At 29.6% G+C, this 15093-nt stretch overlaps 1 protein-coding gene across 7 annotated transcripts in view; it reads left to right on the top strand.

Moving 5' to 3' along the window:
* LOC148627775 (uncharacterized) overlaps window positions 1-15093 on the top strand; it is a 63245-nt gene that overhangs the window by 35660 nt on the left and 12492 nt on the right. For 6 of the 7 annotated variants that reach the window (XR_015921513.1, XR_015921512.1, XR_015921514.1 and 3 more), the window contains exons 34-46: window positions 214-379; window positions 1750-1764; window positions 2913-3088; window positions 3541-3761; window positions 4956-5113; window positions 6893-7032; window positions 7189-7381; window positions 7730-7875; window positions 8532-8739; window positions 12026-12111; window positions 12896-13084; window positions 13595-13702; window positions 14298-14453. Coding sequence is in view for 3 of the 7 variants with exons in the window: in XM_088578553.1 (XP_088434679.1) it covers window positions 214-379; window positions 1750-1764; window positions 2913-3088; window positions 3541-3761; window positions 4956-5113; window positions 6893-7032; window positions 7189-7381; window positions 7730-7875; window positions 8532-8739; window positions 12026-12111; window positions 12896-13084; window positions 13595-13702; window positions 14298-14453 (1962 nt within the window). In the remaining 4 variants the exon portion in view is untranslated. The remainder of the gene's footprint in view (window positions 1-213; window positions 380-1749; window positions 1765-2912; window positions 3089-3540; window positions 3762-4955; window positions 5114-6892; window positions 7033-7188; window positions 7382-7729; window positions 7876-8531; window positions 8740-12025; window positions 12112-12895; window positions 13085-13594; window positions 13703-14297; window positions 14454-15093) is intronic. The other variant, XR_015921515.1, reaches the window with a different exon arrangement.

Raw genomic sequence — 15093 nt, 5'->3', positions numbered from 1 at the left:
CATAAATTAGAAAATTGAACTTTCGGGTTTTACTTCAAACTTCATTTGAAGTGGGGTGGGGGTATTCTCTTTTACCATGAAATGTTTGTTCAAAAAAGGTAGAAAGAAAGCTTTTTTTAATAAACATTTGAGTGTTAGTATTGTAGTAATTCAAATTTTGTTTTCTTGTTCCTGATTTTTCCTTTATAACTTATATGAAATATCTTTTGGTAGACTTTAATAATGCAAGTAGGAGAAGATGAATGGTCCAAACTGTCTGAAAAGGAGAAACAGAAGAGAATCATTGAATTAAAGATGAAGGAAAAGAAATTACGACAGGAAGGAAAGAATGATGAAGTTATAGACCTGTATGGTAAACTGGTGGAAAGTGATGAATTTGGTAAGTAATATGTCACTGAGTAAAATATGTTCATTATAGCAATTTCATTTCTTGTTTTTTTTTTGTTTCTTGATCAAGTAGTAGTGGTTTAATTAAATAGGGAAATAATAAAGGCACTTTATATATATATATATATATATGTAGTCACTTAAAACTTAAATAGTAATTACTTGTGGTAAGGTATGTAATTTTGTAAGTTTAAAAATTCTTTCATCAAAATTGTCATTTATTTCACGAGTTAAGGGTTACATTGACATATGTTTTTATGACCTTAGTTCAAAGGGAATAATGTAGATTTAAGATAATTTCATGACCAGTCAAAAAGTGTACTGAACCTTTATATTGTAATTTAATCCTGGTTAATAATCAGAAGTTAAATCAACAAATATGATGGTCCAGTTCAAGATTAAACTTGCTAAGAGTTATTTCAGTTTGAAAGACCAGAAAAAATGTGTTGCTTGAGGTTGATCATACCTAATTCATTTTCCCAATTTTTCTCAATGATGACCTTGAAATAACATACTTGAAAATTTTAAGAAAAAAAATATAGGTCACCAAACTTTATTTCAAGATAATTGAACCTAAATATAGGCCAATTTTTACAACATTTTATATTGATTCTGTAGGGAATTTTGTTTTGCTTACTGTTAAAAAAACTGATGTATGAAAGCTCTTAAAAATGTGTATAAAGAACACTAATTTGACATTATTTCATATTTAAAAAAGAAAATCAGGGGTCACTGTACGTTTTTTTATGTAAAACTGAAATTCCCATTACATTTCTAGGTAACATTTTCCCACCAATTATCCCCCCCTTAAAAAGAGGTTTTTTTTTATATTAGTGTTTGTAATTTTATATTGTATTGGTTTATGCCAAAAAAATCATTTTTTTTGCACCTTTTCAAACACTATTTGCTCATTTAAAGTATATAATTCTGTTTGATTTTGCAAATTCTATGTGTAATAGGTGTGATCTACTTTAATAATATACACACAATATTTTTGCTACTGTGATATCTGAGAATTGTTTTAAAGAATGATGAATAACATGACAATAAAGTCCAAATAAAATTATGAATAATATAAAACTTGTTCTAAAAATATAATGTTTTAATCCTGAATACTGTATATTTTCTTGAAGTACTTTTAAAATGGTACATTTAGGGATTAGATGATCAAAGTACAGATAATTACATTTTAAAATTGACCTCAGTGCCAGACATCTCAGTATCGTATACTAGTGAAGAATTACTTAAGTAAATGGATTTGCTTGATTAGAAACAATGCAATCTTAGATTAAGTCATATGTATTGCAAAAACATATGTTCTCCCAACTATTTCTATAGATTAAATTTGTAATTAAACAACAGGGCCAGAAACAGAAGGTATGTAATGTGTAATCTATGACATTAATGTATATCTGCATGATCGTAGTCTGTGCTCACTACATTATTTGCCCCAAATTCTATGTTTGATATTACATGTACTATTAATTAGTTTTTTGTTAGTAGAAAGCGATATGATGGGATAACTATTTGACAGTTATATTGTTTCAGTTTTAATTTATTGAAAACTATAATTTTAGTTGCAGAATAATTATTTGACAAATTATAATGGTTTTAAGCATTTGTTGAATAGTCTGTAAAGCATGGAACATGCATTTAAATGATGACCTTTTTTTCCAACTGCATGGGTAAGATGCTTAAGAATATATTCCTTCTACGTATGTCTTGGAGTGAATAGAAAAAAAATATCACATAAGGGGAATGTATAACAATGTGTGGCCTTTAACAGTTAACAAATAATGAAGTATTGTTTCACAAGTTTTTTTTTCTCAAAATTTGTTCAAGTTCTAATATTTAACTTCAATGTTCTGTAATAACTTTGCCAGTTTATGCTTTATAGATGGCTAAACCTGCTTCTACTTGTCTTGTTTTATAGTAAGAAAGAAAACGAAGTTTCAAGCCAATTTTTATGTTTGAAATCACATAATTGTATCAGTATAAGCATGTAATTGAAAAATAAAACCTAGAAAAGCTTAGAGACACTTTGATGTTTTCATGCTATGATGTTGTAGATTGCTAGACAGGTTATTACTTAGCAGGATTACATTTAAGGTAGTAGTATTGTTGTCAATCAGTATACCATCAATTGTCTGAAATAATCGACCTGACTTAAAGGAACATGAATATGAATAGGGAGCCCAATATTTATTGTCTTAATATGTTTATTTCAAGTTATTTCTGCTCATATATTCATTCTTGCTGTGAAAGATATTGAAATGATAGTTTACAAAATGGAATCTCAAATTTTATTATATTCATTCTTTTTCTGGAGTAAACAAGTTCTACTTATCACCTGTCCTAATCTAGATTTGACGACTGTTTCCTGTTGACTCAAGATCTTAGATTAACATTGAAATCCAAACTCAAAGTCCCAAGCATTTGATTGAAATCAGTTTCATTATTTGAATTTGGCTATGCTAACTTTCCAATTTTACTGAAAAATACGTCTTTGACTTCAATTTGCACAGGACTTGAAAACCTATTTGGAGATGAAGAGGATGAAGAAACAAAGGCTAAAGAAAGACAAGAGAGAAAGATGGAATTAATCAGGGAAAAGAAAGAAAAAGGTCTTCCTGTGGATAATGCTGAGATAGAAAAATTATTAGATGAGGAAGAATCAGAAGCTAAGAAAAAGAAAAGAAGGGTAAGTTGCTAGTATTTGATTTGTCTATGTTCATAATTCCTCATAGTAAAAGTAGATTTTATAATTTTAGCAATTCAAAGAAATTGGCTCTTACAAAAGTGCAATGCATTTTTAGAAAAAAATGTATTGCAATTTTTTGGAAACACATTCAAGCTAACTTCTGGACTAATATTTTGTGATTTTTTTTTAATTGGTTGTCTACCATAGAAACCAAAATACAGGTAAGTCATATATTTACGAACTGAACTATCTTGTTTCATCAATAGAAAATGTTAGAATTTAGGTATAGATGACTTGAATTAATGTATCTGGTTCATAAGCTTTTATGGCTGTTATCCTTTAAAGATGTTTCAGATGACTCTTCAATTTTTTTTTTTTTGTGATTTAAGTATGAAATTCATAGCTATATTAAATTTTTTATTGTAAAGTTAGTATTATTTATTGATTGGCAGAATGTCCTTGAGAATCTTCAGTCAATGTTAGACGATGAGAAGGAGGCTTTGTTACGTCAGTTAAAACAACAGGTTAGTGGAATTGACCAGGAACGGCAGAGACAACTGGCACTTGTCAAACTCAAGATGGATAAGAAAAAGATGCAAAGAGAAGAGAAGTATGATTCAGCTGCCTTGGTTCTTAAGATGGCTAAAGAAGGAGAAGAAAAACGTACACAGAAGTGAGTTACTCATAAGGAAAGATTATATTAAGAAAATTCTATTTTATTAAAACTTCTGAAAAAAAAGTCATCTTTGAAAATGACTCTAAGAATGTATAATTCTTACAAGTCAAAACTGAAGAAAATATTTACCAGAAAATAAGTTTTTCTTTATAGATGGAAAATAAAGAAAAGTTTGTTTAAGATTGTTTTCAATTTTTGACCAAGTTATGCAATATAACAAATTTTGGGGCAGTTTTTACTTCATGAACCACAAAGTGGTTTATGAACAAGCACAAATTGTCCCATAGGTGGTTATGAATACCTAACATAGTAGAAAATTAACAATAATCCTTACAATTTAGTTTTAGTCAATTCCAATATCAGATATGGTGAAAAGTAGCAATTGCACCAGTGTATAACCTAAATACAAAACAGTACAAATTAAGAATTTATCAAAACTTTATAATCGGATACATCTTCTGCTTGAAAAGCTGGAGGTATATAATGATCATGCTGTACATCCATTGGCATTCATCTGTTCATTTGTTTGTTGGTACTTCTTTCATACCCAGTTCTAATCTGCAACTTCTCTCAAACTGTGGAAAAATTTTTTATGAAACTTCCACACGTTCTTTATCACATAATCTTATTATGCTCCCCTTTTTCCTTTTTTTACCCCTTCTCCGAAGCAGTTTTACCCTTGTCCATTTTCTGTGTTTCCATGCTCAGTGTGTTCTTAACAATTTTTCCATCACAGTTTTATTGGCAACTACTCATCACATCAGCTTGAAATTTTAATACATTTGTAGGTATGCCATATGATGGGATCTATTTTTCAGAAAAAATTGACAATTTCCTGTTTACCAAGGATTTGTTTATTTTGTTTATTTTTTTCTTTATATTTTGAAAGTAGATATTTTTATTTTCCTTATATCTTGATTGAAAGCTAGGATATTACAACTGGGCCATCACTCACATATTTCTTATTCCATCTGAATTTCCTTGTGATTCCTACAAGGTTTCTAATGAGAGGAATGTGGGTATCACAAAGCGATCTTTGATCACAGTTTTTCAGTTTAGTTAGGGATTAGGTGAATCATAGATTGAGGATCATTCCATGTTAATGACGTCAAAGCATCAAACTAGTTAATCACCTATGTTTGCCAAAGAGAAAAAAAATTAAATAATTTATTTTTAATGTAAAAATTTCAGTATAACAGCTGATAGAGAAAGACAGAAAGCCTTGGCAAAGGAACGATTAGAAGCTTTGAAACGTAAGCGACAGAAGAAAAATCTTCATGAAAACCTTGAGCAGAGGCTAAAGGAAGAGAATGAGAACAACAAACTGCTTGATGCTGAAGAATCTACTGGTGATTATTTGTAGTTTACTAAGTACTTTGGAAACAATTTCATCATTGAAATATTCTGAAAATACTTTGCAGTTTCAAAATTTATATGAAAATTAAGAAATTTATTGTTGAATAAGTCTCAGCCTTTTATACTGTTTTACTGGTTTTTATTTTTAACTTTTTTTACTTTCCTGTTAAGAGGCTGTCCATGTAAAAATCAGGCAGATCCTATGATATTGGTTGCATGTGGTAAATTTGATCCCACTGAATTTTTTGTTTGTTTCATATATATATATATTTTTATTTTTATATTATTTTATATTATTTTTATATCAAATAGTATGAAGTTTGTTTTAAATTGACAGTTGGATTGGTCAGAATATGATTTTAAAGTTTTCTAACAAAGCAATCAAATTTTACTCAAATTAAAGAGTTATCTCCCTTTTTTCAATGAATTTCAATCCATGTACCATATTTTCCGGACTATAAGTCAATATTTTTTTTCAGCAAAGTGTCAGCCTTGACTTATCATCCACTTGGACTTATCTAAGGATTTTTGAAGAAAAATGTTCATCAACAATGCATTTCATTAGATTTGTTTAGTTCACTTTTGATTGCTTTAATTCAAAATTTGTGGTAAACTGCAATAAACAACTCAAACAGTCAAACCGGCGATTGAATTTGAATATTATATAATCATTGCCACTATCCTTTATGAATGAATATGATGATGTTAATAAAAACTCTGAAACTTTCAAATTGTTAAAATATATAAATGAACCCTAGAAACAAAACTTTTTTTAACTTGGAAAACATAATCAAGTTTTTTGGATTTATTGGTCCTTTAATATGTAAATTTATACGTATTTACAGTATGTCGTAATACATTCACACGTGGCTCAAATCATAATTCAATTAAGGTGTTATCTAAATGGGTAATTGCAACCAAATTTGCAGGTAACAATTATTGTATTTCGTAATACCTGGTAATATTGTTTACTAATTACCGCTCATAATTATGATCAATTCATCAACGAATTTCCCGCTTATTCCACACATGGCTGCTCACGATTGACATGTTTACAACATTATACTCCTGATGGTCTATGGATTCAGAGCCATTGACACGCCATTCAATCAAAATAATTGAACTCATGGACAAAGTACTCTTTAACAAAAACACATTTATATATACATATTTATTTAATTCAGAAATCTTATACTTAGTAACATCGCTGGAATTTAATATGCTGTTTAAAACATACTGCTCAACTCAGACCTCTGCTGACACGTACGATACAAATGTACACCTCTGACCCTCAACTTATCGGCTGAATTCGACTTATCTATGTTTTTCTCATCGATTTTGGTCAAAATTAGGCAATTTGACTTATACTCCACATCAACTTATAGTAAGGAAAATACAGTAATTTATTTCTCTTTAATCATTGAAGTAAATAAAAAATCGGCATTCAGTTTTGAGAAAGGATGCATTTGTGATTTGAAATAGGTGAACATTTTTTAGAAAAAATAAAATAGATATGTCGTGTGCCACCCACTGCCTGTTTTTTTGCCTGGAGACTCTCTTAATATTATGTTTTGACTTTATTTGTCTCCCCACTGTATTGAATTATATTGAAAAGCATAGAAGATAGGATTTTCTCTCGCTCTATCTCTCTCTTAAATAAGATTCCATACTCTTTGACATAATACTATTATTGATAGTATGGTATTTAACGACATCAATATTTTTACTTTAACTTTTTACTTTAATAATACGTTGAAGTTTTTCATTTTCAGACCCAAACCGTATACAGGCAGCCATTTTTGAAACAATGGATAAAAGCCACACCGAGGAAAGAGAGTTGATGATGGCATTGATCAACATGGCTCAGCAAAATAAATCTCTGAGTAAATTAACTGAGGGCATGAGTACTGAGGTATGTAAATAAAGAAATCATGAACATTTAGAAGATAAAAAATAGCAGTTGTCTGAAATTTATGTAAAATTTGCAATGAAAATTGGATTGTTTATTTTTTTTATATATATCTTTCATTTACATTAAGTTTCAACATTATTCTTTTGTACTACTCAGGAGCTGAAAACTGAATTATCCAAGTTGGAGCAAGACCATTCTAAGTGGAAAACCAAATCACAGCATACAGCTATGGCCTTGGATAACAGTTCATTGACTCAGGCTGAGGAAGCGCGCCATCTCAAGGAAGTTGCTAACAATCGCAAGGAGCAAACAAAATTACTGGCTGATGCTTTGGTTTATAGACTTGAATGTAAGTTAAAGATAAGTAAAGTTGATATGTATGTATTATCTACAAAGCTGTACCAATAATGCTTATATGTAATTGTACTATTATTCACAGTTACTAATTTTTGTTATCTTCAATTAATTATGTTTGTTTAATTTTCCATCATTTTTCAGAACTTGTTATTAGCAGTCTTTATGTTTAATAATATTTAAGTTAGTTTTTTTTTTTGTTATTATTACTTACTGCAAAATTGATAAAAACAATTCTATAGAGTAGTTTATAGTATAATTATGGTTGTTGGGTTATTGAGACTTTTTTAATGCTGCTATTTGTTAATTCATTTAAGTATAAGTTTCGTGCTTTATCTTGTAGTGGAAGGAAGAACTCTCAAAACAACAAAACCTGATATGTCTTTGGAAAAAATAAAGGAGGAATTAAGTGTGACATTATTGGCAGATTTACAGGACCAGCAGCAAAGAGATAATACAGCAGTACAGTCTATCATAGAAGAACAGCAGGTATTATAGACTTTTATACAATAACAATGTGTATTCAAAATGCCTTTTATACTGTAACAACTTATATTCAAGTAGGCCTTTATACTGTAACAACCTGTATTCAAGTAGGCTTTTATACAATAAGTATAGGTATTCAAGGAGACTTTTATACAATAAGTACAAGTATTCAAGGAGCCTTTTATACAATAAGTACAGGTATTCAAGTAGGCTTTTATACAATAAGTATAGGTATTCAAGGAGCCTTTTATACAATAAGTACAGGTATTCAAGGAGCCTTTTATACAATAAGTACAGGTATTCAAGAAGACATTTATATGGTTTTAACATGTATTCCAGTAGACTTTTATACAGTAACTACAGGTATTCCAATAGATATTTTTTTATAGTTACAATGTGTACAGGGTATTGAAGTATACTTTTATACAGTAACAGTTAGTATTCAAGTTTGTTTTTATGCAGTATTAGTATATATTCAAGTATTTTTTTAATAGAAAAAACAACTTGTATTCAATTAACTTTTATACAATAACAACATGTATTCAATTACAGGTATTGACATGGACATTTATACAGTAACAGAAGATTTGTAGGCCCCTAAATCTCTATATAGGTCAATTTTCTGATTAAATTGAAGAATTGAAATTTGTTTTATTCAGAACGCAGAGGATCTAAATAAGTTTAAAAAGATGCAGCGTTTAGCTTGCAGAGAGGGTTGGTTTAACAACATTACTAAGACCCTGTTCCAAGTGTCTAGCACTGAAGATGATGATGATGATGAAGAGGGAATGAAGGAAGGTCTTGAGAAAAGGAGACTGGAAATGGAGAAAGAATGTCAACAGGAAAGAGAGGCTAAAATACAAGAAGGTATTCAATATAATACAAACTTAAAGAAGAAAAAACTAATTGAGATTCATTTATCTTTTACCTGATGATTTGACTTTCTTTAAACATGTTTCTTGTAAATTAATATTTATTTATGAGCAGGTGATACTATGTAAAACATCTGGTGAGCAAGTATCAAGATATTCAAAATTTTAGTAGTTTCAAAGTGATCTGATACATTACATTAGCAGTAAAATTGGTTGTTTCTCTATTTGACATGGTAAAAATCTATTTTTGTTCATTAACCAAATTTTACAAAGGAAAAAATGATTATTAGTTTGGGGATATATTGCAGCTGGGCAGGCAACTGCCAAACTTGAAAAGTACACAGCCAATTGCTGTCAGATTTTAATATAATATTTAGGATGACAAAATAAAATTTTGATTTTTTCAGTTATCATTTTGTTTCATTTCCAAGTTGACGCAGAAGTAAGGACATTGAACCTTGTCCTTTCAATAACTTGAACATTATTTGTGTTATCAAATTATAATATGATGTTTAGGATGACAAAGTAAAGGTCTAGTTTGATTTTTACAAATATCGATTTATTTCGTTTCCATTTGGTGGCAATATTTATTGCAGAAATGTGGACTTTGAACCTGTCCAATCAATAACTTGAAAATTACTTAGTAATTTACTTTCAAATTTCAAATCTTTTTTGTTTTCGTTCCCAAGTGGTGGCCATTTTTGTTGCAATAACAGGTTTTAGAAGAAACTGCATCTTAACAATAAAGATTTACAATATTGCAAATAGTTTATCTAAGACAGTTTCTGTGTCACAAATCACCGTACTTGGCATGTTACACCAATAATCATTTACTGTGAAAGTGCTTTTAATTCATGGATATCAATTGTCATGGATTAGGGAAGAAACGCAAGTTTGTTGATTCTTGAATTAGTTGTTTGGTGCTTTTCAGTGTACACATCAAAGGAAATATCCTTTTCCTTGCGAACCAAAATTCGCGGTTTGGCTTTCCCACGAAATCCACGAAAATTGGTACCCAACAAACAATAGTACTTTCACAGTAGTTGACATTGGTCAACAAACTTAAAGGGGTAAACATATTTGTGCAGGAAAATCTGGTTTTGTTGTCTTTTTAACAGCCTCTTGTTAGTGTGAAACTAAGGGATCTCAACTGTAATTTTTGGTTTTCCAAGTTAAGAGGCTCTTAAAAAGAGAAATGGACAAATCTTATACACAGTATTTATTTAATCAGGTTATGAAATCTCTTGGGATACTTTTTTATTTATCTGTCAATTTTTATAAGTTTTTAGTTCAATACCATTTCATGTTATTTGATACAGTAATTGACTTTACATGTAAATAAAGTCATCTATATATTGTAATGTTTCCAGTTATAAAATTAGGTGAGAATTATAATCATTGATTTGAAGTGAATATCTGGGTTAGGTTGCACTCATTGTTTAGGAAGTTGATAACAGAATTGAATTTGCTTTGGAAGGTTGAATTATTATATGTGTTTGAAATGCAAAAGCTCATTTAGAAGAAAACACACAACAATCACTGGCACTTATTATCATTATTAGGTTATTGTTAGTTTCATTTCTAGCTCAAACTCTGCCAATTTTTTCTGTCCCTTTTGAATGTCCAACAGTCAGAAAATAATTCAAGCCATGTTTCACTTTATAAGCAAATTCTTTTAACATCATCTGGAGAACTATTGGTAACCTGGTAGCTGGAAGATGGGTACATGTTTTCTGAAATCCAATGCAACATTTTCACAGGTAGTTTATATGTCAATGTGTATAAAGCACATTTTGTTATTTTTATACATGGGTATTCATTTTCTTGGTTTTTTAAAAAATATGTAGTTTGTGGGTTTTGTATTATCAATACAGATTTTAATGGAATTTGATCTTCCATTGTGAAAGGTATAGAGGCAAAAGGCTATCAATATTGCTTAAAACTATCAACTTGCTGTGATAACATAAAAAATCATTCATAACATAATAAAATATATAAATATTAGGAAAAGAAAGTTTTGTGGCATTAGTTCATTGTAATGACATCATAGTGGTGCCACAATTAAATGTCATTTAACAAAAACTGCTGAAAATTGTAAGTTTTGCTGTTTTTTCAAACATATCTATCTCCACACCCAAAAACAACTTTATATTCTCAATTACATAAGCTATGTAATAATGAATGTGTTCACTAAATATGAAGTTGTTTCTTATGTGAGGACAGCATTTCTTTGCCAAATATATGACAAGAAAGTAATCAAAAAGTACAAAAATGACAAAATATAATGAATTTTAGCAAACTTTTTTTTTGTTCTTTTAATGCAAGAATCATCAGAATTCTTCATGTTTTCTTATTTGTCACAGATTCAAGTCTCTTTACTTTAATCTTTCAACTCTTTATTATTAGTTTAAGATGTATTTTAGGCTAATAAGAGCTTTATCCCCCCTTCTTCTTTATTTTGTGATTTGACTGACCTACAAAAACCATGAAAATTGGTATCCACAGTAGTCAATAAATACAGTCACTTGTTCTGTTTCAAATAGAAAGTTGTCAATCAATATTATGAAGATATTTTATTTAAACCAATTTGTATGAATCTCTGACTAGACTTTGACTTGTAGGGTTGTTTTATCTCATTACATATACAGATTAAAGAAGGATTCCATGACGTGTGTATATTTGGGTGCATTATGTTTAAAATATTTTAAATTCTACTTTCCAAAAATTCAATGTTATGTTTACGTTTCCCAAGTAAAAAGTATTAATTTTTTTTTGTACAGGAACCCTGCTAGGACTGATATTTAGGAACAGTTTATGACTGTAACTCATTAGTGCTTATTTTAATATACAACTGCTTAAGTTAATTTAATGTAAATTTAAAATCCTGGAAACATAATATTTGTTTCCCAGAAATGTAATGGGCCAGTTTATTAACCATTTGCTGTAAATTCTGAAATGATTATATATTTTGCAGTTTTTCAAACAATTACCAGGTTACTGGTAACTTTGATTTTGATTTTTGTGAGATATTGTCAACTTCAATTATTATAAATGCTACATAGGTATTGAAATAATAACTCAGTAACATTTTTTGCCACACCAAACAATACAAAACAAAAACAAAATATCACAATGATTTTCTGAATTTACAGTAAGATAATAAAATTTATCGTTTCTAATTCCTATTGTGACATTGAAGTTCAAAATGTTAATACTGATAATAATACCAAAAAATTATAATCAGAACGTGTACGGTATATTGAAATTTGTTATTATTCCAGCACTGAAAGCCAAGATGGAAGGTAGAGAAATAGATCTACAAGGAGAACTTAAACAACTAGAGGAAGAACAACAGGCTAAAAGAAAGGCAAGGAGAAATTAATTTCAAAATCATTGTTTGTTATTTTCTTATTTTTCAATTTACAGACTAGCATTATTTTAAAATATAACAAATCTATTGAGTTATGACACAACTGATCCTAATAAGCATAGAGCACTGATTCATGGTACTTAAAAAATTGATATAGCAATGGAAATATTTGTGTCAGCTTTTATGTATACAGTCAACAAAAAGATTATCTCAGCCCTGTTAAGTATTCTTTTTATTAATCAAAAATATATATATATATTACTTAAAACTGCTTTCTATTTGCTATAGATTTAAATGCACATCATGTTGTCATCATGTTGCATATTGGCTAAAAACGTTCATAGAGTAGATTTATTTTTTGTTACTAGCCATTTTATATGACTGTCTCAGTTGTCTCTTGGTAGCATGCTTGCCATGAGTGCTAGATGTTGTGGGTTTAATCTCCCCACATGATTTATACCAGTTACTTAGAATTGAAAGTCACTGCTTCCTCACTAGGCACTTGGCATATAGGAAATAGAGTGAGGACTGCATGTTCTCAGTCAAATTAATTTGTCTTGAGTGTGGTGACATGCCTACCTGCAAGTTGATACTTCAACGGGCTAACAGATTTAAAGTCTGGTTCAGCTTATTGGACTAGTACAAAGCAAGGTCTGTTCTGTTGATAAATGTACTTTTCTGGAAATATATGAAATTTAGGATGTTACATTACAAAAAAAAATATCAATCCTATTCATGCATTCAAGTTATAATAATGTGTAACTTCTAAATATATTCATAGGCTCTTGATGAAGAACTAAGCAAACAGAAACAAGCTCTAAAGGACAGAATCAATGCCAAAAAGAGAAAAGGACAAGAAAAAGAGGAAGAAGAATTATTTGAGTCTTATCGTGTGTTAATGGAACAACAGAGCCATGCTGAAAAATCTAAGCAGGTGACAGAGGAGGAGCAAAACAAACAGTCCAGCAAGGTAGATAACTCTGTTATGTGTTATTTATCAAGTCACTGTTTCACTTCTTATTTACTAAATATTTATGTCTGATTTCTGTAGTTTTTAAAGTTTACTAATGATATAGAAGTTAAATGTTTTCTGCTGAGATTAACCACTGCATATATTTGTATTAATAAATTTTCAAAACTGAAAGGGTGCATTTAATGTACTCTTTCAGTTTTGAAAATTTAGATTTTTAAGTAATACCTTTTAATATACCAACTTTTCAACAATTTATTATAAACCCAGCAAACAAAGTTTTGGGGTATATAGAGTTCACCTTGTCAGTCCGTCTGTCTGTCTGAACTATTTTCTTAGCAGTTAGCATTACAGTTAATGTTTTTTTAAATTAAAAAAAAATATAAATGGGACGTTTATGTACTAAATTATTTTTCTTACCTGTGCATATCTATTTCTGATCCAAATGAAATGCTGCTGCTTATTTGGAAGCTGATGTTGACAATTTGAAGATTATTTTGATATGTTTAGCTACAAGAGAAGATAAGACAGAGGAGAGAAGAGAGACTTCGTAATCTACAAGATACTGGTATATCCGAGTCTGAAGGAAGTTCAAGACCCAGTACTGTTGATTCTAAGGTAAAAATGTTTTTTGTAACATGAGGTGTGAAGTCTTGTTGTCATGAATTTCTGTGACCTTTGATATGTAATAAAAGTTATTAATGTAGGGACAATATGAATTTCTGTGTCCTTTGATATGTAATAAAAGTTATTAATGTAGGGACAATATGAATTTCTGTGACCTTTGATATGTAATAAAAGTTATTAATGTAGGGACAATATGAATTTCTGTGACCTTTGATATGAAATTAAAGTTATTAATGTAGGGACAATATGAATTTCTGTGACCTTTGATATGTAATAAAAGTTATTAATGTAAGGACAATATGAATTTCTGTGACCTTTGATATGTAATAAAAGTTATTAATGTAGGGGCAATATGTAGCAAAATATATAGTTTCTGTCATGCTGTACATTATTAAATCACCATAATACAATGCTTATAAACAATAAAAAAAACTTGGGATTAGTTTGAATAAATGACTTTCTGTTACCTATTGAACATCACATGTCAAAATCTGTATTGCATGCAGTATTAACCCGAGACCTATGACAAGCCAAGGGTTTTGTATTTTGTATTTGTATTGATAACTGTTAAAATACTTTGTTACAGGCTGCAACACCACTATTTTCCCTTCAAAGAGAAAAGACAGTGGTACCAGTTGAGATATCTGAAGACCAGAAACAGGCTGTATTTTCCAAACTGGTTAGGGAGCAGACTCGTGTCCATGATCAAATAAAAAAACAACAGGAACAACAGCAGGAAATGGTATGAAATACATGATATAGTAACAGCATTTTATATATTAAAACCAGAACTTGATTTCTTTATTCTCTAATGATTAATTGTCCCCTTTGGGCAAATGCCGAAGGGGACTTAGGTTTGCACTCCATCCATCCGTCAGTCAGTCTGTCAGTCGCACTTGGTTTTCCAGACTTTTTTTGTAATGCCTCATCCAATTGATTTCATATTTGGTATATAGCCTTATCATGACAAGTTACAAGTTAAGTTTGAATGACATTATGGTTGAATGATTTTTACAGAAGTTATGGCCTTTGGACATAGAAAATTTCATGAAATTTTATGTTTTTCGGACTTTTTTTTGTAATGCTTCATCCAATTGATTTCATATTTTGTATATAGTCTTATCATGACAAGTTACAACTTAAGTTCAGATGACATTATCGTTGAATGATTTTTACGGAAGTTATGGCCCTTGGACATAGAAACCTACATAAAATTTTATGTTTCATCATTTTGATTCTGTCATTCTAGAGTTATTTGCCCTTTAATTCATAATAACAAAGTTTTTTTCAACTTTCCAAGTGATAGAAAGAGAATGTCTTTATGCAGTTTTCTGTACTGCAAAAATGTTATTATCTACTGTAAAATGAAGCTCAGGTTTGAC

This window comes from Perna viridis, chromosome 1, assembly GCF_037379345.1.
Source record: "Perna viridis isolate PV_CMFRI_1.1 ecotype Kerala chromosome 1, ASM3737934v1, whole genome shotgun sequence".
NCBI classification, from domain to species: domain Eukaryota; kingdom Metazoa; phylum Mollusca; class Bivalvia; order Mytilida; family Mytilidae; genus Perna; species Perna viridis.
This window is presented reverse-complemented; position numbering and strand designations above follow the sequence as displayed.